The sequence below is a fragment of the Lontra canadensis genome, unplaced genomic scaffold, assembly GCF_010015895.1.
Source record: "Lontra canadensis isolate GAN:19392208 unplaced genomic scaffold, GSC_riverotter_1.0 scaffold71, whole genome shotgun sequence".
Classification (NCBI taxonomy): domain Eukaryota; kingdom Metazoa; phylum Chordata; class Mammalia; order Carnivora; family Mustelidae; genus Lontra; species Lontra canadensis.
The window spans coordinates 10,290,369-10,314,746 of record NW_022631065.1 but is presented as its reverse complement, the minus strand read 5'-3'; the positions used below and the strand labels follow the sequence as shown (position 1 = coordinate 10,314,746).

The 24,378-nt window shown below is 44.0% G+C and overlaps 1 protein-coding gene across 4 annotated transcripts in view; it reads right to left on the bottom strand.

Annotated features, from left to right (window-relative positions):
• Nucleotides 1-24,378, bottom strand: part of TACR1 (tachykinin receptor 1) — a 171,637-nt gene that overhangs the window by 65,934 nt on the left and 81,325 nt on the right. For all 4 annotated transcript variants that reach the window (XM_032880699.1, XM_032880698.1, XM_032880697.1 and 1 more), the window contains one exon: nt 4,760-4,954. In XM_032880699.1, coding sequence (XP_032736590.1) covers nt 4,760-4,954 — 195 coding nt within the window. The remainder of the gene's footprint in view (nt 1-4,759; nt 4,955-24,378) is intronic.

Sequence of the window (24,378 nt, the reverse complement as noted above, 5' to 3'; positions counted from 1 at the left end):
CACGAGGTTAAGTAAGCATGAGAATGCAGTGGGGTCCATCCATGCTTTGGCTTATTCAAAGGTAAAAACTTATGAATAATATCATGCTAGGCAAAGCTCCATGCCTCAGAAGGTAATTCTTTTTTTTTTAATATTTTATTTATTGATTTGACAGAGAGAGATCACAAGTAGAGAGGCAGGCAGAGAGAGAGAGAGGGAAGCAGGCTCCCCGCTGAGCAGAGAGCCCGATGCGGGACTCGATCCCAGGACCCTGAGATCATGACCCGAGCCGAAGGCAGCGGCCCAACCCACTGAGCCACCCAGGCGCCTCTCAGAAGGTAATTCTTAAGGAACGAACTTCTGGGGTTATCCCAAGGAAAGCAGTTTCTTGAAAGCTTGTAAAAGCAAAATCCTTTGAATAGCATTTAATTTACAGTTAAAAAATATGAAGCATACATTCCAGAAAAAATGGATGAGCAAAATCACCTGGTATTATGAATGGTTTTTAAGCAAGCACTCATGCTACTACCACAGAGCTCAGGAAATATAATATTGTCAGCCCCTCAAAAGCATCTCTAAGTGTCTCTTCTTGGCCACACCCCTTTCCTTCCCATGAGAGAGAATCACGTCTTCACTTTCATGGTGACTACTACTTTGTGTGCATTTATAGTTCGACCACCTACTGATGTGTTCTTAAAGATGTACTTCCATTTTCCTCAATTTGTTTTAAGACTTTGTAAGAACCAGCCATGTTGCATGGAGCTACATTTTGTTCGTTGTGTTAATTACATAGTATTCTGTTACATGCTTGTGCCACAGTTTTTTACCCATCCTACTGATGATGGACATCTGGAATACCTCCAGTTTGGGGCATTAAGAACAATGCTGATATGAACCATACTCTAGCTGTGTTTGGGTGCATATGTGCATGCATTTTTCTAGGGCAGTTACCCTTGGGCAAAAATGTGGGGTGATAGTGTGTGGATAGCTTCTGCTTTTCTGGATACTACAAAATGTTTTCCAATATGGTTTTATTGATGTATGCTTCTTCTAGCAGTCGACAAAGGTTCTCATTGTTTCCTAATTTCACCAAAAGTTTTAAATGCTTGGTCGAGTCAGGCTTCTTAATATTTGCCAGTCTAATGGGTAGGCAGAAAGATGTCATTATGGTCATTTGTATTTCACTGGTGATGAATAAAGTTGTGTGCCTCCTCACATATTAACTGGTCATTTGGACATTTCCTTTTGCGAAGTGCATATGCAAAACTTTTGCCTGTTCTTTTATTGGATTGCCTTTCTTTAATAGTGCTTAATTTAATCCATGTATTAATAAAGAGCCTGAATGATGAATGATCAGGGCTGGGGGTTCAGCATGTAGCCAAAAGGCAAATGCAGCAATCTAAGATTTTTCACAAAACCTTTTTATATAATTAGCTGGCACAAATTATTCATCAGGCAAATTGGGCCTAAGCATTTGCCCACCACACTGTCTGCTGCCAGTCATCTACCCATGCACCCAGATCTATGAATGATGCGCCGGACTCTTCCCATGTGCTTGGCACTGGGCTAAGAATGTGCCTTATTTACCTTTTCTCGATACCTCTATGTGGAATGTTCCATTCAGCTTAGAGGCTTAAATAACTTGACCATGATGACTCAACTAGACAGTGATTTGGCTGGGAGTTGAGCCTTCATTTAACTCCAGACCCCATGTTCCTAACCTAATTATTATACTGCCTTAAAGAAAGTTTCCTTCTTGTTTCAAATTTGGGATTATTGTCTGCTGTGGAAATGGCAATCAGTCCCAGCAGAAGACAATGGCAATCAGTCCCAGCAGAAGCAGAAGTACTTAGGTTAGAGCTAGTAAAACTTAAATTCTCTAAAAGTATATCATAAGGCATTATGAAGGATACTGACAAAAAGGAAATAGGCTTACATAAAGCTTACTACGCACTCGACTTACGTTTGCTTCACAGACATCATATGTGGATGACAAATACAGATTCTTTCAACTTACTACTGTATCCATAAACATTTTATGCATCTTGAGTAGATAAAATCAGAAGCTGTTCTCCAGACTCACTTTTTAAGATTAAAATCATGAAATAAACATATGGTATTGCCTTTCTCTGATTGACTTATTTCGCTTAGCATTACACTCTTGACTCCAATCATGTTGTTGCAAATGGCAAGATTTCCTTCTTTTTTATGGCCAAATAAAACTCCTACATGTGTGTGTGTGTTTGTGTGTGTGTATCTCATATCTTCTTTATCCATTCGTCTTCACTCACGTGTGGAATTTAAGAAACAAAACAAATGAGCAAAGGGAAAAAGAGAGAGACAAACCAAGAAACAGACTCTTAACTATAGCAAACAAAATGATGGTTACCAGAGGGAAGGAAGGTGGGGAGATGAGTGAAATAAGTGAGCCCTTAGCATGGTGAGCACTGAGTAGTGGACAGAACGGTGGCATCACTCTATTGTACACCTGAAATTAATATACGACGGTATGTTAACTATACCAGAATTAAAATTAAAAATTTAATAAAAATAATAAAATTTTAAAAATGAACAAATAAAAAGAAGGAAGGAGTTCAAAAAATCATGAAATAAACAATGATGGCAAACCTAAGCATGCTTCTAGTACAGCTACTCTAAATTCTCATTGCAAGGAAAGAAGACAATCAGCGTACTGTATTGAGTCTCAAAGGGCTTTCTTCATCATTAACAAGCATAAGACAGCAAAATGTTTCAGAGTAAAACTTTAAAAACTACTATTTCTTGGGCAAGACTCCAGGGATCTGTGTAAATACCTTCGTTTCCATGTTAAACTTGGAATTTGCTGGAAGATAAACGGACTGTATTTTGAAACAAAACTGTAGGAAGGTGAGCAGACTTGGAAAAAAATCATGTGAACCGAGTCAAAGGCAGTTTCTAAGCAGCTTACAGAATGGGCTTTAATTCAGGGGCTTTCATTTTTCCCTTCTGAGGGAACCTTCTGGCTTGAACACGTTCACGGGCCCTGTACAGCTTGGAAAGCTCTGTTCTTTCTCCCGCTGAGACCCTACTCAGGCTTGAGTTTCATTTGGAAGAATAATTTTCAATGTCTCCTTCTAGGCTGAGCATTAATCCCCCCACTGCTTGATCGATTAAATCCCACTGCCTGTGTCTGGGAGCAAAGCCTGGGCTTTATGTATTGCTTTCTGGCAAGCCCCATTTCCATGCTCCGCGGAACTCTCTGCAGCAGGCTTTCAGACCCTCAGATCTTGGGGGTTAACAGGTAGTGTCTCAAGTTACCACCTAATGAGTTTAAAGGCCTATAATGATTCTACCGCTATCTGATGAATTTGGTTCGATAACAGTATCTTACCTTTTGTATGGCATTTAATAGCTTACAAGAGGAGGATATATTATCTCGTTTGCACGTCACAGCAGTTGTTTATGGGAAGCAGAGCTTATCACTTTCAATTTAACAATGAGGGGGGACTGTGATCCTTGCCCGGAGTCATAGAAGTAGTAATGGCAATCTTGTTATTAAAACATAGATCATCTGATTATTAACGCCAGTGTTCTCTTATGATTCACATAATAAACCCGAGATTGGAGAATTACAGAGAACTGTCAAAGGACCCTCAGACCAATGTGCTCTGAGCCCAGGAAACGGACAGTGATAGAAATGTCACATTGCCACTCACCTGAGCAGAACAAAACAAAGAATAAGCCATTTCGATGTCGCCTCTAGGAGAAGTCCTGGAGAAAATTGCCAGGATTTCTTTGAAATCCCTTTAATGCGATCAGTCAGGCCCCTGAAGATAAAAGCAGGCCTGCCTTGTAGGGAAACCTGTAACTCTTAAGGTCTCATTGTACTGGCCTTGCCTTCCCATCCATTTTTTTTTAAAGATTTTATTTATTTATTTGACAGACAGAGATCACAAGTAGGCAGAGAGGCAGACAGAGAGAGAGGAGGAAGCAGGCTCCCCGCTGAGCAGAGAGCCCGATGTGGGACTCGATCCCAGGACCCTGAGATCATGACCTGAGCTGAAGGCAGAGGCTTAACCCACTGAGCTACCCAGGCGCCCCCTTCCCATCCATTCTGAATGTGTATCTTATTTCTCCACCTAGAAAACCCTGGAAGATAGGTGCTGTGGCTTGGCTTCCCCCACAGGCATACCCTGAGATAAAGATTCAAGCGCAAGTGACTTCATTAGAAGGAGAAAGAAATGCCAGTAGGGAGGAGGGCAGTGGTACAGAGAAGGGTGTGTCAGCGGGGGTGACTGGAGCTTCACCCCAAGACAAAACCTTGGACGCAGTGTAAAACACACACCTCAGAGACATCCCACCTGTGTGCTGAGGGAGCTGGTGTTCAGACTCCAGCTGCTATCTGCTGTTGAGAGCTGCTGGGAGCAAGGATAATTCCCCCACCTTCTGGCATGCCGAACAAGAGGGCAGAGCAGCGTTCTGGAGAAACAAACTCCCAGGCAAAGCAATGCAGACACTGGTGGGGTAGAGTCGCGGTAACCCGCAGGAGGATATGGAAGAACGCTTGGATGGCAGGCTATAACAAGATCCAGGTCTTGCATATTTTTAAATTTTCACTCAAAGTCCAGAGTAGTAGTTGGGACACAAAGAGTCCCTTGATAATGATGGACCCATCAGCCTAACATCAGACTGGTTATGAGAAATGCTTATAGATAGACACTAAATTGTAACCAACAAAAGAACATGGAAAGAAAGAATAAGAAAAGACAAAGAAGGCGTCACCGGAATCATCCCTACTCACACTTTCTCGTAGATCTTGTCGGGATGTTTGGGCCATTCAATCATGCACACAACTCTGTTGGGCATGGTCTCTGTGGTTGAGTAGTAGCCCTGGGGGAAGGCCAGTAGAAGAGCCAGGACCCAGATGACACAGATGACCACCTTGGTGGCCGTGGCTGAGAGCCGGGGCTGGAGGGGATGGATGATGGCCATGTACCTGGAACAGAGAAGAAAGGACAAATTTGTGATTTGGTCACCAAAATTTGCATTGGGGATTAGCATTGTGCCTACCAAAGAAAAATTCCAGGGGAACATTTAACTTCTGATGACTTTTATGACTATTTTCTGATCACTTTTGCATATTCTATCCTTAAATTTTATGACTCTTAGGACATAAAACCCTAAAATCCGTAAGAAAAGACAACCAGGTTTTCAAATATCTAGAACCCATCTAGCAACATTATAAGAGAGACATTTTCATTATTAGGATGCTCATGCTGGGGACATGATAAGCAAATATAGATCAGAGGCATAAGGTAGAATTAGAAGGACAAGAACAATGTTGTCAATTTATTCAATATAAAGACTATCTTTATCCTTCTTGGATTAAGGAGTACTGTTGATAAAAATATTGGCTTTTTAAAGTTCTTATGTGGCAATTTAAAAGGCTAGCAATCTTATGTCAGCCTCTACAATTTGAGGGGTAATGAAATATGAGAAAGGAGTAGCCTAACAGAAAACACCAGCTCCTGGTGAAATCTTCATCTGTTCTTTGAACATCTAGAAGTCAGTGTGTGGCTAACAATGCATGCCTCATGGGGAGAAAGACAGTCTCTTCCTGCTGAGACAGACACACTTGGGTATATTAAAGTCTGGGGTGGGGGGTGAAACCTCATTCATAGGAAGGGGGAAGCAACGTGAATGATGCCTCAGGACTTGGAGCCACTCCCCCATGTCCTCTCATCTGGAATGGAGCCCCGAGTGAATGTGTCCACATGTTTGAATTTGTGCCGCCTCTGAAATGTAGAAGAGATCTTAGGAATAATAAATATTCCAATCAGCATTTGCTATCAATTATAATCACATCAATTCTGCATCCTCCATTTTAAAAGGCATCTTGCTTTGCTTATTTTTTCTTGTAAAGTTATGGATCCATCCCTTAAAATATGCATTCTTTATCAAAGCAGAAATTATGTCTCACACGGCCTTTGGGGTTTAAATATTATTGGATAAAACCTTACATTTGGTTCTCTGATATGCAGGTATTTCTGGCTTCTATGGGACAGAATGGCCAATGGAATCTTGGGAAAAGAGCAAACAAATAGCAGCCCAGCTGTCAGCTGGCTGCACATAATCCCGCATAATTCTTTTTCTACACCCTTTGGACTCCTAGGATCTGTAGGCCAGAACTGGGACCACGGTTACAATTTACTTGTAAATTGCTTTACAAGTAAAGCAATTTTGTTCAGCATGTGCACTACAAATTCGCACCAGGCACCTGCTGCACACAGAACACAGCTTTTCCTTCTCGGCTCCAAGCTCCTCATATCTCTGGGGAGAGCAGGTGCATAAATAAGCAACCACAAAACACAACAGTGGGATATGTGACTTCAAGTGGTAATCCGATAAACACCTTAGAGCCCTAGGAGGCAGCAGCGGAAATCAAGTCTTGGAATGGCAGGGGGCCTGTTGGAGGTGCTTGAAGAGGTGGGCTTAGCTGGTTTTGGGACAAGTCTGCTGGGCACCCTGCTTTAAGGGCAGGAAGCGTTCAAAGCCTTCCTCTCTTCCCTGTGCTGTGATTAGATCTGACTCCCCGTCCAGGAGCTTTTTGGCTCAGTTTTCGTGAAGCCTTCTTTGAGTGATGTTTTATAATTCTAAACTTTAAAACACTTTTCTCCGCATTTTCTTCCTAGCCATCTAGGCTTGCTTCTCAAGGTAAGCCTAGGTAAGTCAGATCAGCCTTCAGATACATGATCAGAAGTGATAACCTTCAGGAAGAAACCCCACAGAATCTTTTCCTTCTCTCTCTTTTGGAAAAATGGACAGGTGGTCTAGAATTCAGGAGAGAGTGGAATTCAGAAGAGACTTGGAACAGATATTTTGGTGAGGGTGAGCGGTAAGCCATAAATCTTCTGGCAAGTTTCCTCGGTTGAGTTGGTGGCCATAAAACCTATCATTCAGTTGTTGTCTAGAGCATCAGACGGGGCAAAGCCAGCACCAGAGTGGCAAAGACAACTCTCAAAATGCCGTGAATCAAGTCTGTGTGTCTTCTTTAGATTACCCCAAGGGGCCATAGCTGCTTCCAAGGGAGGTCCGCTACGCCGTAGACCTGATGACCTTCCACCCTTGGGGTGGTCTCCTGAAAAGAACCCTGAGATGTATTGATTTCCTTCCTGGATCTGCCTCTTTTTTGCTGCCTAAAGCCAATGAAGCACTGGTTCCCTATTCCGTCGTGGAGTGGCTGTGGACAGGGAACCCAGAAGCAGAGCCAATGGAGGTGAACTGTGTAGTCACTAGTGTCCTTTCCAATCTGGTGAAGGGCTGGACCTGGATGGTCATTAATGATGTTTGCATTAATTGTAGGCTGGCTTACTGGATCACTTCCCAGAGGCAAGATCTTTCCCCTACAAAGCTGGACACCTAGCTATGCAGATGCCTTTCCTTTCCAGCACCATCCAGGCTTCTGCTTTCACTGTAGTTGTGCATTCTCAGGCTCTACAGGAGCATGACGAGACTGCACAGAGGAGAATGGGCTAATTACATTGTCCCCTTTTAATATCTCAAATGCAAGATTTTAATTTGCTTTTAACTCAGGATAAGCATTCAGTCTTAAATAAACGTACCTTAACTCCCGTGCCTGTGCCCCACTTGGCGATACGCCATTCAGAATCTAATGTGACTGGGGCTTAAGGGGGAACTGCATCGGCATATTGGTACTATAGCTTCAAATGGGCTGCAGATAGCCATATTTTACCTTTATAGCAAAAATTACAATTTGGGAGCCCATTTCAGTTAACTCTGCCATTTCTTGAGCAGAGGAGCCATTTCAGTGACAGATGAAAATGATACCCACATAAAGCCAGAGAGAATACAAAAGCTTGGCCCTAAAAAAAAAGTATGTATTTTCATTTGTTCAAAATAGAGCCATTTATAAATCTCTCTCTATGCCTTTCTTCTTTTTTACCTTTCTCCCTTCCTTCTTTGGCAATCCTCACTTCTGGAGCTTACGTGACATGCTTCTTTCTTATTCACACCAAGAAGCATGCCCTGTCCTAGACAGATGCATATTTTCTTTCCTGCTGACCATTCCTAGCTTGGATTCTATTAACATACATTTATATATTTATTTGTAACAGCCCTGAACAATTCTTGCTTATTCAGTTATGACTTATCATGGAGCAAGTGCTGCAAGCCTTAGGAAAATGCATTCAGTAAATATTTATTGACTGCACTGTGCTCAAGAGACCAGAAGGCAGTCAATGAAATACCTTCCTGGTTTACGCATTAATCATCAGGCTGCTAGAGACAGGGGTCCAGGGGACTGTGTGGGATGTGGATTATGTTCTCTACCTCAGGTTGCTGCAGTCGTCCGCTTTGATTTGAATTGTATGTGGCCCTCCAGCTCAAACACCTGAGGCGCGATCTTCCTCTTGCACGATCGTGCTTTATAAAAAGAACTCTCCATAGAGTCTCTGAAATCTGGCAAAGAATAAGGCTACACATTTTTTTTAAAGGCACAGTGAAACAATCTTATTGTGAAAAAGAATTCCAGTCTTTTGATAGGCCCCAGTATCCTCATAATGTCCTCTTATACCAGCCCTAAGTCACCTGCAGAGAGGATGTCTTTCCTCTGCCGAGGATCTCACCTCCCAGGCTCTGCCTCCAGTTCCTGTCCCTGCCCTCCCTCATCTCCACTCACTTCCTCCCAGGGTGGTTTCCCTCAAGGGGCTACATCCAGGTTCAAATGATGAGGAATAGTGACAGCTGAGAGCATAGCTGCTATAGCCTTGCTCAAAGGTCAGAGAACTTTTTCTGTAAAGGGCCAGATGGGAAATATTCAAAGTTTTGTGGCTCACAGAGTTTCTGTCATAACTACTCAACTTTGCCTTTGTAGTGTGAAAGCGGACAAGGCAACTGTTGAGTGTGATTGTGTGCCGATAAGACAATTTACAAAACTGGTGGGGACTGGGCTTGGCTGGGGCCCACAGTTTGTTGATCCCTGGTCTAGTTGATAAGAAGGGAAGAGCAGGAGGAATTAGAACCATAGGAGGACACAGTGTACTCTTCAGAAACACTCTTCAGCTTTCGCAGATGGAGGACTCTGAAACTCATTGGGTGGATAAATCTTATAGCCCACAAGGAGTTAGTGAAGCGATCAGCAGCCATCCGTGACCCCAGAATCCCCAGAATCTAGCCCCTGGTCTGAGTACAGTGGTCACTAAGCCATGATGTTTTTACTCCTTAATCTCCTTCTGGTGGGCTCCTACTTATTTTCATGTTTTGGTGCATTTATCATGTCCTGTGACTGGGTTTCAGTGCCCTGCCTTTCCTGCTGAAGATCTCTAACCTTGTGTGGACCCCATTTCGGTTTATTTGCCTGTCTACTTTGTCTTAATTCAACCTGGACAGATTCTTTGCAGGTGGCAGTTGCTGTGACTTACTCAAGCTTGGCTTCCCTCAGTGCCAAGGACAGAGTAAAAACTCAATGAAAGCTTAATTGAATAAATGAATATGAAGTCTGTCAGTACATAGCAGGGGTTCCATAAACGGTTGTTGAATTAAAATACATGCAGTAGGAGACCTACATACTTACTACACCTTCATTCTTCCCAGTCTGAACATGTGTGAGACTAGGATGTAGGAATAATTATTGCTCAGTGTTTTCTGTCATACAGACATCCGGGTCCCTCAGGAAGGACTTCACTGGACCTGGGTCTTCAGAATTTTCCATCTCCTCACATTAAACCCTTACATAAATTCTCAATAAGTGTTTGTTAACTGACTTCCACACTGATCACCATGTAGAGAATTCAGTCTTGCTTCATGATCTCACCCCTCCAGCTCTTCCTCTGAACAAGAGGTTGCTCCATCCTTTCACTTCCTACTCCCCACCCCATTCTAGCTTAAAGAACACCTGTTGGGGCATCAGTTGGGGTTCTCTTTGAAGACATTTCTTTAATCATCAAAATCCTCACTTAGCCATATCACTTGACCAATAACTTTGTCCATTCAACTAAGCTCAAGCATCACACAACTATAACCAAAGAGGCCTTTGAGCAGCCAACAGAGGTGACCTGAAGCTCACATACTACCAAAACATTTTTCTTAATGGCAAAGCCCCTTGAGTCCTCACCACTATGTTACACACAATTCTAAGAATGGCCTCTAAGCCCACCATAGATTCACAGCACTATCGGATTCAATTTAAAAAGAACCAGCTGACAACAATGGCACAGGCAATAAAATCATTAAGAAATAGACGCAAAGACAGATGGAACTGAGAGCCTGGGACAATTTAGAGTTAATCGAAGGAGAGATGTAGCTGACTGATGTCCGAGCTGTCCTGCCCCATGTGTGATCAAAGGATCCATGTGGTTCAAAGGTGATTTCAGATTATAGAGTCTCCAGGCAGGGCTGCCATCAAAGTACCCATGACTAAGGCCTGAAATAAACTATGGGGGAAAAATAGTAAAGATCCAAACCAAGTGCAATATTCTGAAGGCTTTTGCCTGCAGAGGTGGGGTCGGATTTGCATGAAAACTTAAAGCAGGGGCAACAGGGACAGAAGGATTGGGTTAGAGGGAGTTCAGAGAATGGCACGTTCCCACCTCCTTCTTCTTGTCCTCCAGGGCAGCCTCTCTTCTCCTACAGTCCTCCTTTATTCACCAGATAAGGGCGGGATCTCGTGAGCAAGGCACTCACAGTTAGGGTTGTACAATGCAAAGTTGGACCCTGTCTTTATTGAAAATTTTGATATTCTGCTTAGCATAGATTTTTTGCATTAATTTTTTCTATTTTAAAATATTGCGTTAGATTATTTTTAACATTTTAATTGCTGGGGCACCTGGGTGGATCAGTGGGTTAAAGCCTCTGCCTTCAGCTCAGGTCATGATCCCAGGGTCCTAGAATCAAGGCCCACATCGGGATCTCTGCTCAGCAGGGAGCCTCCTTCCCCCTCTCTCTCTGCCTGCCTCTCTGCCTACTTAAGATCTCTATCTGTCAAATAAAAAAAAAAATCTTAAAAAAATTTTAATTGCTGAATTATTTGTGCCACCTTACATTTTGCACCAAGGTGAATGCCTCACTTGCCCCACCCAGTCCGAGCCCTGATTATATTGCCCACTCAAGTGCATCAGGCAGGACAATCACTGATGAAATAAAGTGTGCTTGGACTTAGAGAGCGATGGGACTATGGTTCAGTGCTGCTGGTCCTGGCAACCACCTGATAAACAGTCAGTTATGCTGTGTCCTCTGCCTGCAGCCTTGTAATGCCCAGGTCACCAGAGCATGGGTGGCAGGGTTGATGTGAAGCCTGGAAAACTATCAAATAACATGAGCAGAAGGGAGGCTGAGCAATTCTACTGTCTAGAGTAATTTGGACACCCTTGTTACTGTGCTTTTGCCTTTTATTGTACATGCGAATCCACAACTATTTATTTTATTGACTGATTGGCTGATGATAGTGCTTTCTTAGTTAAAAATCTTCTTTGACAGCAATGAGTTATAAGCAAACAAAAGTATATATTGGGTTTTTTTTTTAAGATTTTATTTATTTATTTGACAGAGAGAGAGATCACAAGTAGGCAGAGAGTCAGGCAGAGAGAGAGGGGGAAGTGGGCTCTCCGCTCAACAGGGATGCTGAGGCAGATGCGGGGCTTGATCCCAGGACCCTGAGATCACCACCTGAGCCGAAGGCAGCGGCTTAATCCACTGAGCCACCCAGGCGCCCCCAAAAGTATATGTTTAATGAAAAATTGCAGGTCTGATTTCTGCTTTTCATTAAAATCAGTGATGAATGTGTGACCTGCACAAAGGGATTGCAGACATTTACCTTCTATGGAGCCTCAGTGTTGCCGCTGAGCATGTGAAAACCAGAGGAAACCGATCGGATGAAGAAGGAGCAGCATCCACATTAAAACAATTAGTAGTTAGTTTAAGCCACATGTGTCCAAAGCTGTTGACATATACAGTGAAAATAGTGTGTTTGCCCATTACGTTGTGAAGCACGACTTTTCATTTAGATTAAATGACCGTTCTAAATTAATTTCACTAATTTTCAGTTCAAAATTTTCTCGTGCATATGCAAAAGTTCAAGTGATACTAGGAGAATCTTGTCTCGGTTAGCAGAGGAACTTGGCAAGCAGCTAAGTGATTCTATTTTCATATCACTGTCATCAGATTTTTCAAATAGGAAATCAGGTAGTATCAATAATGGCTCAATTCTTTCATAACCTAATTCATGGAATCAAAGTTTTGGGGAGTAGAAAAAAATTGGCATTGTGAATATTATTATGAATTCATTTCAAACTTCAACAGTGAAGATAAATTGTTTTGTTTTGATATTAATATGAATACAATGTGATAAAAATAATGTCCTTACTAAATTAAGGAACCTATGGAACAGAGATATACTTGGAATAGATTAAGAGACATATAACTTGCCAAAAAAGCTCTGGTATTTTACCAATTATAAAATAGAAGCTGAAGTCGTTGAAATTTACAAAAATTTTTGTAGGTGCAGAGTAACTAAACTAGTTTTCTTCTATTTTGGTAGTAAAGTTGATGTTGAATACGAAAGTATATTGTAATAGGATTTTGGAAGTGTTTTTACAGGATAGCACTAAACTTTTTGCACCTGAGTCTTCTAAGTCTTGGTTGCATTTTGTTTAGTTGAATATCTTTAATGCAAATATCTTTTTAAAAGATTTTATTTATTTATTTGAGAGAGAGGAAGCATGAGCAAGGGGAGGGGCAGAGAGACAAGCAGACTCCCTGCCGAATGCGGAGCCTGACGTGGGGCTCGATCCCAAGACCCTGACATCATGACCTGAGCCAAAGTCAGAAGCTTAACTACCTGAGCCACCCAGGTGCCCCTTTAATGCAAATCTTTTTAATGGAGCATCCTAAAATACGATCTTCTGAAGCTTTTAGAAAATTGTAATTTTTGAATACAAATCTGGTAAACAAAAAAATCATAGAAATTTATCCCTATAAAGACAAGAGAGGTACTGCACAAAGTAAATGATGAAAGCTTTAAGGTGTGCATAATTTAATTGTGGAATTCTTGAATTGCTCTTAAGACTATTTTTACTTGTAGGAAAAGTCTTTTGATGGATCTGTATTTTTTAGTAAATAATCTGTATTCTCTCTGAGAATGGACTGGTGTGAAACTGGGGTGGACTATAATTTCACTGTATCTAAATTGGGTAAAACATTAAAAAGAAACAGAGAGACCACTTATTTACTAACTTAGACAACTTAGTTTTTTCTCTTAAATCTATCTTTTTGTGTTTTTGTGCTACATTCTGGATACTGAGTTTGGATCAGTCTTCCAGTTCATGGAATGTCTCCAGCAAATCTAATCTACCGTTAGACCTGCCTCTTAACTTACATTTCAACTCTTACTATTTTTCATTTTTATAATTTTGATTTGCTTATTTTTCAACATGCTTGGTCATTCTTTATATTTTTCACTTGGTCCCCATATTTTCAAACTTCTTGTTTATAGCTTTTTTATTTCTGTATACATAACACCCATAGTTTATATTCTGTCTCTAATAACTCCAATAGCTGAAGTCTCCTTGGGTCTGCTTCAGCAGGTTCTCACTTACATTGATCTGTTTCATTATCTGTTTCATTTTGACTGCATCCTGCTGATTTACTTTGAACTTTATCTGTCAGAATTCACTGATGTCTGGGTGGAAGGTAGGTTCCTTCCGAGATTTGCAATAGTTTCTGCCAAGAACCTGGGAACGCTTCCAGACTGGGACCACTGTGAACTAGATTTCTGTGTGAGATTTTTTTTTTTTTTAGATCAATCAACTGATATGAATTTGGCCTGCATACCCATGTGTGTGCTCCTCTTCTGCTGCAAACTTTCAGAATATATATATTTTTTCTGTTTACTCTGTACTAAGGTGAGAGATGAGCAATTTTCCTTATGGCCCTGGAAGGGTAGGTCTCTTTTTATACTGAGGCAGTAGCTCTTTGCTTCTCAACTTTAAGAAAACTTACCCTGTTGGACAACCCATGGCAGGAAGGTCTTAGGCTTTGAATCTTATTCCTGTACCTTACCTTGTGAGTCAAAGTCGAGATCAAATACCCTCCAGACAAAATCTAGCTTCACTACACTGTCCAATAATTAGAATTTCTGCCCTCATTTAAATTTTGACATTAGTATTCCTGATTTTCTTGCAAGAAAATGAATGCATTTACAAAGTTTGCATGCGTGTGTAGTATCGTATCCAGAATTTGTTAATTTCATGATCGTCAATCAGGATATCTAGTCTGCCATATGGCTGAAAGCAGAAGTTCTGAACTTATTTTTTTGTTTGTTTGCTTTATTGTTGAATTATTTGGTGTAAGCATTCAAAGAATACGGAGGGGATAAAGGGAACGCCTCTCTCCTACCTCTGTTCCCTTAGAAAAACACCTAGCTAACGTACTGAGTATTTGAGAAGTACCTGGTTGCATTCTATATGTTTTCTATGTATGAACCCATTTTACCTTTCACCAACTCTTTGAGGCAGGTTGCTGTCATGACCCCCAATTTCCAAATGAGGAAACAGACTCAGAGAGGTCAAGTAACTCATCCAGCAAGTGGTGGGGCTAGGTTTGAACTTGGCAGTCCGGCTACGGAGTCTCTGCATTGCTTCCCCCCGCCACCCATCTCCCCTACCTTTTGCTTTGCTTTTCTATCATGGCACTCTCCAGGACTCTCAGACCTACTGCCAACAATGGGTGTGGTTCTACATGTATAAATCTGTATATTCACGCCTTTTTTAAAATTGCTTTTTTAATTCATTCGTTCAATAAACATGTGATCTCCTTTGATGTATCAGGGAAGGGCTCTATCTTCCTGCTGTGAAGGAGTCGGTCTAGAGGGAGAGGCTTACACCTGTCTTGTAGTGAGATGAAATGTGCTGTGTGCTGCAGGAAAGTCACAATGTGCAGGGGATAGGGAGTGGCCAGGAGGCCATTCTGGCCTGGGCACGGAGGCCAGGGAAGTTTCCCAGTGGAGGTGGTATTTAAATGTGACCCTGAAGGATGAGTTGGTGTGTACATCTATACAGAGTTCTATGTCACATACTTTCTCAAAGGAGGTAACAGCAGATACAAAGGTCTGGTGACCTAAAAAGAAATGGCTTGTTTATAATCACTTCTAACATTTTATAAGATGCTTCTCAGGAAGAAGCAAGTAATGCATCTTCTATTCTTTGGAATCCCTGACTGGCCTGGCCCAACATAGCATTGTGGGGACCACTTACTCACTGTCTTAATGTCCCCCTCTAGTAAGCAAGAAGATGTTGGCCTCTGAGTTTGCTCCTTGCAGATGTTGATGGGAAAACAAGGATAGAGGATTGAGTGAGGAACAACAGGGTCCTGTGGTCTTTGTTGATGACAGTCCCCAGAGGGAATGCTAGCCTCCAAGGGAACATATGGAAGATGCTGGGACCAGATCTCCCCAATAGAGCCAGAGCCCAGGAGAGACAAACATGCTTTCCAGAAAGTAAACATTCCTCGGACCTATGTTTACAGACCACCCGGTGACCTGTCCTGCTGGTGATGTTGGGCTTCCTCAGTTCGCACTGTCAGAGCTGGAGACCTTGCTGCCTGAATTAGGACTTTTCCTCTTCCCAGGGAGTTCTCTACACAGAACATACCTCTTCTCTCCCCCACTTGCTCTTCCTGCTTTTTCAGCTCCTTAATCTCTCTCAGAGTGATTTCTCAGAGTGTCCATTTTCTCCTAGTGAAGGAAGGACATTTTTGTAATTCACATGCCCAGAGGCCATGCAGTGTCTTCTCGGAGGCCCAGCGCCTAGCTTACGCCCCGGGGCCCAGAGCAACACACACTTCAGTGGCCTAAGCCATGGGCGCGACTGCCTGGATCCGTGGTCAGGTGCCCAGAGGGACTCACATGGCAAAAGGCCAATGAGGCCGAGGCGTCAGCTTAGCAGCTGTCATCTCAAACAGAAGAGCTCAGTTTACAACTTAAATAGTATTTCCCGGGAAAAACACAAACAAGAGCAGTAGCGTTCATTCCCCCAGTTCCCATGCGTGAATTCCACTGAGACATTTAAGCGTGGCTGTTGCTGAAACGTGATGTCACAGACCGGTGAAGGGGCCCTGATCTTTGGCCAACTACACAGCAGATCCTCTTAGGGTTTGCTGGAATGAATGGTCTCCCTGCACCAGACCCCAAGACCCTGCTTTCCTGGGAAGAGGAGCCCGATTCAACCTCTCCCTGTCCCATGCTCCCCCCAGGCTTCTCCCTGCACTCAGCATCCTGTTTCACTGCTGTTTTTGCAAATCTCATTTCTGACAATCATTAGAGGCCCACTACAGAGCTACTGTGATGCCAGGATCTAGCGGGGTGTTGTCAGAGGACAGGGCACACGGGCTGTGAATGTGGGGGCTGCACGGGATAAAGCACCTTCGCAAGGGAGAAGGAGGCATGTGGAGACGGCAGGGGTTGGCAGGACAGGGGCTTGCGGAGAGGGGCCGAGGCACATCATCCGACTGGCCACAGCCCACCACCTTTCATTTCCCGAGTTCTCTGTCCAGCCTTCCTCTCTGGCCTTCTGAGGGAGTGGTTGTTCCCTTGGGACATGTGGGTCTGAGCTCCATGGGTTTGGCTCTCAATTCCTTCCCATAGAGCCCAGAGGCCTTGGCATTGACCCTTACTGGTGCTGCACACTAACAAAACCCAAATTCCCTTGGACTAGAAGTCAGAGAGAACAGAGTTCCAGTTTTTTTTAAATTTTTTGGCACTGACTGGTGTGAGCTTCTGGGAAACCTTTCTCCTCTCCGACACTTAGTGTCCTTACTGGCAAGCAGTTTCTACAGATGTTCCATGAGGTCTGAGTGCAGGTTTGGCTGTGAGTCTTGGCCCAGAGCTGCCGCGGCTCCCAGCTCCTGAAGGCTGACCCTCTTTCACCCCTGTCCTGCCTCATAGGACTCTTAGCCAGTGGCTCTTAAAGTCCCCTCGCTCCCATCAGAAAGGGTCACACTCATAAGAGGGCTTTCGTTTTTCCATCTTGTGTGCTCATTGTGAGGATCAAATAAGAAAGTATAAATTAAGGGCTTATAATTACTAGAGAGGCGTTGTTAGGAGAACTCCCCAGATGGGCCCTGGAAAGACAGGCAAAAAGGTAATTCATTCAGGTGTGTTCTGCCACCTCTGGAGCTTTTGAGAGCTTGTGGACAACGGGGGGTTGGGTGGGGTGAGGTGAATGACAGCATAGCAGAATGCCTGTCTAACTCTCTAGAGAACCTGTGGTGCCCACACTGGCTCAGGCAGGGACCTCAGCAGATAAGATTGTCCTAACTGCCAGTTTATATGGTCCCTCAGGGGAAATTGATAGGTCAACCATAACTTACGACTAGAAGCCACTTGGGCCATGGGTCAGGTAAGTGTGTCCATGATGCTTGCACACTAATAGCACACGGGACCTCAGTGACCATGTAGGCTGTTAGGGTGGGGAGGGGGATTAGAGGTTGTTTAGTCCAGTCCCTTCACTACACACAGGAGGACACCAGGCATGAAAAATCAAGGTCAAGTCTAAGGCCAAGTTGTAGTTAAAACCAGTGATGGCTCTGGAATTTCTATATTGGATGGGCTGGGGGAAGAAACTGGGTTGAGGGAAGGCAGGGGGATTTTAGATAAAATTGAAAAAGTGTCACCTGTTTAGATCAGCAAATAGGAGAGAAGAGTTTGTGTAGCTGGGAGAGAACTAAAGCCACTCTTGGGTGCCCACACGACTTCTTGCCAAGAACTCTGTTCTCCACTAAATGTGGCTACCTGAAAATTTTTAGGTGTTGGAGGAAGAGGACAGGTCCTCCTGTGTCCACAGCAAAAGCCCACCCTTTGGACTAGGCAGGCCCACCCTGCCCCTTCCGGGGTCGCAGGGAAGCACTTGCGAGGAGCAGGATGGAGTCCAGCCTTGGCAATGGATGCTCACTGTAGAAAGACACCTGCTCTTCAATCTCGTGTCCAGATTTAGAAGATCAGGAGAGTGATTTCTAGCAACAAACTCATTAGTACCAACCTCTATTACCAAAACAAACAAACAAACAAACAAAAAACAATTTGGAATGCTGACGAAATTCATTAAAATGGAATTTTCCTGATAATGGTGACTGTAAACAGAAAAGACAATGATTTATGCCCAGCTTTGCAATGCCCTGGGAGAGGGTGTGTGTGAAAGGAGAGTTCCTACTGAGACTTGAAGGGCTCTGACCTTCTGGGACCTTCTCCGTGCCTAGGCGACAGGTGTCACAAACAGATTAAAGATATTTGTTTGAACAGCTTCAATGGCTGTTTGTTTCATGACTACCCAGCCAGCTCTGAGGTCTCTCTTCTCAATGTTTGCTTGCTTGCCTTCTTCGTTTCCTTTTTTTTTTTTTTTTTTGGTCTATTTACTCTGAGTTGTTGCAGTTCCCTGGGTGATTGGCTGACTGACCAAGATGGCCATGGGTCACTCAGGAGCTGGATGGTTTATATTCTAAGTGGCTCCTGGAATCTCACTGCAACCCTGTTACCAAGGCTGGTTCCCCACCTGAAATGAAACGGGACACTTTGCTTCAACAGATTTGATTTTTTTTTCTTTTTCTTTTTTAACATGGTGGGGCCAAAATGCAGAAAGGTTGTTCTGATATCAAGCAGCATACAGAAAATTACTTCTCCATCCCCAAACCTTCTCCCCTCACTCAACTGTTGCATATCTCTCTCTGGCTTCATCTTTAAGGGAGGGTTGGTGATGATGTGAGGATGAGAGATGGGGTAAGGTCCAGGAAGAAGATGGTGGAACCCATTAAAACACCTGCGATAATAAAGGTTTGATTTCTACTCATGCCAACATGTCTTTGCTGTCAAGTCTCATCCATTTACAGCTGTTTACTTCCAGTGGGTCAGACACCATCCATTCTTCCTCTGGGAAGGCAGTGCCCCCTTCAGAGTCTCTCAGCACAGTATCTTTTATATCAGATATCCAGTGCATCATCCTCTGGAATACGACACCTAATCACTGTCTAGAGCAGAGCCAGCTAGTGGACCCACCCAAACTTTGGTTCTCTCCCTCTTCAGTAACAAAACCTTAATTTGAGTCATGCACGTTCTGGCCAAACAGATATAGGTGGAAGGTTGTGTAAGAGTTCTAGAAGAGAGTACTTTTCTCCCTTCTCTCAAGCCCTTTTTGCTGCTTAAGACATGGGTGCAACGATTGGAATTTCAGTGGTCACTTTGGACCGTGAGGTAATATGAGAAGGGAGGCCGTGCATGGGAGAGCAAAAGGAGGAGGAGTCCGGGTGTCTGATGGTTTCACAGAGCAGTCATACCTGTTCTTCTCTGGCTGCTGCCTTTCAGGTAATCCTGGCATTTGCAGGCCTCTGGCATCCTTACAATGTCAACCTGCCTCTCTCTGGGATTATTTTATGTAATAGAATAAACCTTTGTGTGTTTAAAAATAGTAACCAGGCCTCAGTTACTCTTAGCTGATGTGAATTCCAACTGACACCAGAATTTAGCATTTGTAAATAACAGAAACTAGAATAGGCCAAGTACTATGGCAGAAGCTGAGGATGTAGTGGTTGAGGTCATAAATACCACCCCTGACCTTAGGAAGCTCTAGTCTTATGAGGGTGAAAGATGGTAATCAACTAAACCTACAAATAAATGTCCAATTAAAGCTGTAGTAAGAAGGGCCATAACATTATGTAAAAAGGGGTGTCTGGATAGCTTTGACAGTCAGGAAAAATTCTCTGAGGAAGTGACATTTGGGCTGAGACCTACAAGGTGAATTGGAGCGGGTAGGTGAAGACTGACATGGGAGTGGAGTCATTCCAGAGAGGGATAGGGAATAGCGTGTGCATAGGTCCTGGGGTGGGAGAGAGACTGGTATGTCCCAGGTACGGGAGACCAGGGAGTGAGAGGAAGAATGGTGTGAGATATGATAATAGTTAGTACCACTGGGTGCTTACTCTGTACCAGGTGCTATTTTTAAGGGCTTTACATATATGAACTCTTCAACCTTCATAACAACCTAAAGAAGAATGTGTTATGACCTACATTTCACATATGAAGAAACTGAGTCACAGAGAGATTAAGTAATGCGCCCAGGGTCATATCGTTCCTAAGCAGTGTGAATATCTGGGTAGCCTAGTTCCAGAGCAGTGGAAGGGTGGGGAGGTGTCTTTACCCAGATGGGAACCAGAAGCCATTGTATGTTCTTAAGGTGAGAAGTAGGGAAGTCAGGTTTGTACCTTGAAGAGACCACTCATGGTGCATGACCGTTTTGGGGTCATCTTAGACCTGCCTCCCATCTTCACAACCTCCCAGGACATGTACTCCGGAGTAACAGGCAGAAGAATGATGCTCCGTGATAAGGCCACAGTCCCCTACATCCTATGTCCTCAGCGTTCTGTCATTAAGGCCTCAAGAAAACTGCAGAAAGGACAGACCGCCAGGAGTCTGAATCAATGGTCTGCAGGCATTACGTTCATCTGCTGTGCCTCCTTGCTCCAATGGGGGGAATGAGCAGAAGCTAGTCTGTCCCTTCTCTCTGAGCCACGGTGACAGCCTTGCACCTGGGACCAGGGGCCTTGGAGGCTGCAATGGCTTCGTGCTTGCTGACTGGCCCCCTGCCCCCGCCTCCGCAGAGGGTCTGGTGGGCTAGATCACTGTCTCCCGCATCAGACAGCTCATCAGTTAGCCAAGAGACTGCAAACAAAAGCTAGATGCTTTCATCCTTCTTTAGATCTACCAAATCAGAATTTCTAGGAGGGGGAGCAGAAATCAGTACTTCGAAGAGCTCCCAGGCTGAAGCAGAACACTTCCGAGTCCTCTTCTTGCTCCCAAATGATATTTTTATCTTCGCCTCCATTTATGAAATGAAAGAAAAACAGGAAGAACGAGCCACAATGCCAGGACACTTTATTCATTTTCTATTGCCAAATGCTCACCCCGGGCCCCTGAGGCTGGGAATACCATCCTCACTGGATGGGTGGGGAGGCTGGTTCCGGACCTTTACTTCCCACTCAACGCCTCACACTTGATAAACACGGGAGCCGCTGTTTCTCTAAAACCCAGTCTCCTCCCACTGGCCTGGGGAGTGGGGGGTAAACGTTTCCTCCAAGGTCAATATCGTTGAGTCAGTATCGTTGAGTTTATGGGCCATATAATGTTATTGCAACTACCCAGCTGACTGTTACAGAGCAAAAGCAGCCACAGGCCACGAGGCCAGGTGACACTGTGTATACAAAAGCAGACGCCTGGGTGGATTGGCGCTTCAGCCGCAGTTTTCAGCGCTGAATAGTGCTAGTTCAGCCTTCTAAAGGAAAAGGGAAGTGAAATGAACATTTGTTTAAACATGCAGTAGGGGATGTCTGAAAACTGGGCTGCTCAGTCTTCATGCTGGACCCTTCATGGCTTTTCCGTCTGCTGAAGGCGCTGTCGCCCAGTATTATTGTCCATATTTTACTCCTTAGGAAACAGAGGTACAAAGCAATTAAAGATTTGCCCAAGGTCACATTGGGAGTGAGGAGTTGGGGCACAGGGGCGTCTCCAATAGGTATTAGCTGGAAGCAGGGATCTGGAGGGGATGTGAGCCCGGGGTTGCCTGACTCCAGCATCTGCAGTTTTTCTGTTAACATGAGGGCAGCAAGCAAGAATCTGTGCTGGGCGCTTCCCGGCTGTGGCCACCAAGGTGTAACTATGGGTCTGGTTACCTCTGTCTGACCCGGAGGCTTAGGTCCTTTCCTCCCTGCTTGGGGGAAGTTCTGTAAAATCGTCTAGTGCACCTCGGCCACACTGGGTCTCCCTCTCCCCGCCCCGGCCCCGAGAATTGGGAACTATTGTACAAGAAACCGAATATTTCAGAGCTTTCTTCCTCCCGTGTATAAACAAGTAAATCATCAGTGTTCAATATTCTGGTAACAAAGTAATCTCCTTCCTGTTGAGCTGATGATAAGGGATTTGAGAGGCTCTGCTGGGGGAGAAATAATAACCTGAATTGTACGTTTATTTGAGACACAGCCAAGATACTAACATCTCGTTTGGAAGGGGAAAACAGTGAGGCCAAGAGGTAAATTCTTTTGGACATTAGGTAACAACAGCCCTGGTCAACGCCTCCAACCCCCCACAAACAAGAATAAAAATGTAGCCCTTTAATTCTAAAGGCACATCCAGGGTTGTTAATGGGGAGAGAAAACCTATAATTCAGAAGTCTGTTTTTGTTCCTTTTAAATCAACATATTTCCATTAAAACGAAAATTGAAGTTCTGTGATATGGAGCAGTCATTTTCTGGATTCTGTAAGATTATCTCTACCTTTGCAGGCCACGGTGGAAAGAGAAATACTGAATTTCACCCATTAGCCTTTAGAAGTCTGTGACTTCGAATTTCTAAAGTAGCCTACTTCCCTCAGTATTGTGTGTAGACATCTGTTGATCAGGAGCAGGGGTTGGGATTAGGGGTGGTCTAGGCCTGCCTTCCTCCTACTCAAGGTGATTTGGAAAGACTAAGGGCAAATGTAGATGACAGTGGGGTGCAGAAAGTGCACTGACGGGTTCCATTGTGTTTTGTTGTTGTTTGTTTTTGTTTTGTTTTGGAAACAGAGCAGAGGCAGATAAATGTTGGTTTGGAGAAATGAATTTCAAAAGTCATCACAAGGAAAAAGGAAGCAAGATTTGCTTGTGAAGTTGACAGGCAGATCCTGTGAGGCCTGTGCTTTCCCCAGCAGGGGACAGAGCTGCTTTTGTCTGCTTGGGAACTCTCTGGCTGATCTGTTTGAGAGGGTTCCAGACAGGGAGCTCTTGAAAAGGCCCTGCCCATATTCTGCCAAACCAATCCTGCGTCTGCCTTGTAAGTTGTAACTCAGGGTGACCCTCACCTTCCCAAGGCCTTTCTTTAATCTCCTATATAATTTTTTACCAGAAGTCAAGTGCAGCCTGAAAGCCTGGTGCCCAATGGCTTTATATGTTGTCTGCACAATAAGAACATCAACTCCTGGAGGACAAGGCCAAGTCGCATGTTAATTGCACACTCTTTGTGGTGTTGGCAAGGAGAACAGCAAATTCTGAGGATGTGGGAGTCACTTGAGAAGACTCTGCTTTGCCTTTCATGCTCCAGATTGTTCTGGATGAATTCTCAGTTTTATAATCTCAGCCTTTCCCATGATGTGTGGAGATCCTCAAAGTCTCTCTTCTCGTGGTTCCTGTTGTGGCTAGTTCTTAAATGTATACATTATCTCTTTTTCCTCCTTAGTCACCTGGATGCAAACTTCTCTCTTAACTGTTTGCTAGTCTAGTAAGAACTGGGGACTTAGAGATCACAGGAGGGGCCCTGGGTAACTCACACTGTCTTGTTGGCCCTCTTTTCTTCTTTCATCTCCTTTTTGATTGCCCCAGAAATCTCAAGTCGTTCTCCTTTTAGAATATGGAATTGTCCCAGCTCCCCCAGCTTGCAAATCCACATCTACTGGGTTTCAGCAGAACAAAGCTAACTCAGAACAGGGGACCCACCCTCTTCAGAAAACAGAGCTTTACATGATAACCTTTCCTTGCTACATTAAATAGGACTTGCCTCTCCAACAAGAATCCCTCTTTAATAGAGGTGCTTTGCAACAACTGATGACTTTACCTGAGAGCAGGAAGCTCAAAGTCTCCATGCAGAAGGATGGGGGCGGTGGCGGTTAGGAGGGTGGTGGTGGGGTGGTGGGTAACTGTGTGGACTCAGGAGACAGAGCTGTGTTTGGAATGGCTTAACCACATCCAGGTGTGGAGGCAGGGGCCTGGACTAAATGTCTTGTACTATCCTCAGTAAATATCAACTTATTCCCATCACACACAGTCTGGAGGACTAAGGAAGTAGGAAAGAACAAGAGAGAATGCTGTCAAGCTGTGCCTTTGCCTTCCCACTGTTCAGTGTACAGATACTTACGGGTCCTCTCTCAGGCACTCCACTAGGCATCAAGACTATAGATGAATGAGATATGAGCCTTTTCCTGAAGAGCACTTCTAGGTGCTGGAAATGTGTTACACTCTCCCCATGAGGATTCTTGGATATCCTAGAAGGTAGCTTGCTTGGTCTGTCTCAATGGTCTGGGTAATACCTCCTGGAACTGTGTTGTGTTTGCTAGATTGGACTCTGAAGTTTCCTGCAGTTCCAGACCCCACTGTCTGCTGTGTCCCACCACAAGTAATAGCCCAGGCTTGGCGTTGCTCTCTACCATTCTGCAGCAACATTTGGTGTAGTCTACTTGGTGCTTTCATATATACTCTTCCGTTTTATTCTCATAACAACATGTGATGACCCTCTTTTATCCCTCTTTTAGGGATAAGGACCCTGAGGTTCTGAGTGCTTAATGACTTGCCTAAAGAAACACAGCAGGTGGAGGCTTGTGGAGGGGAGATGGGCTCAGTCCTA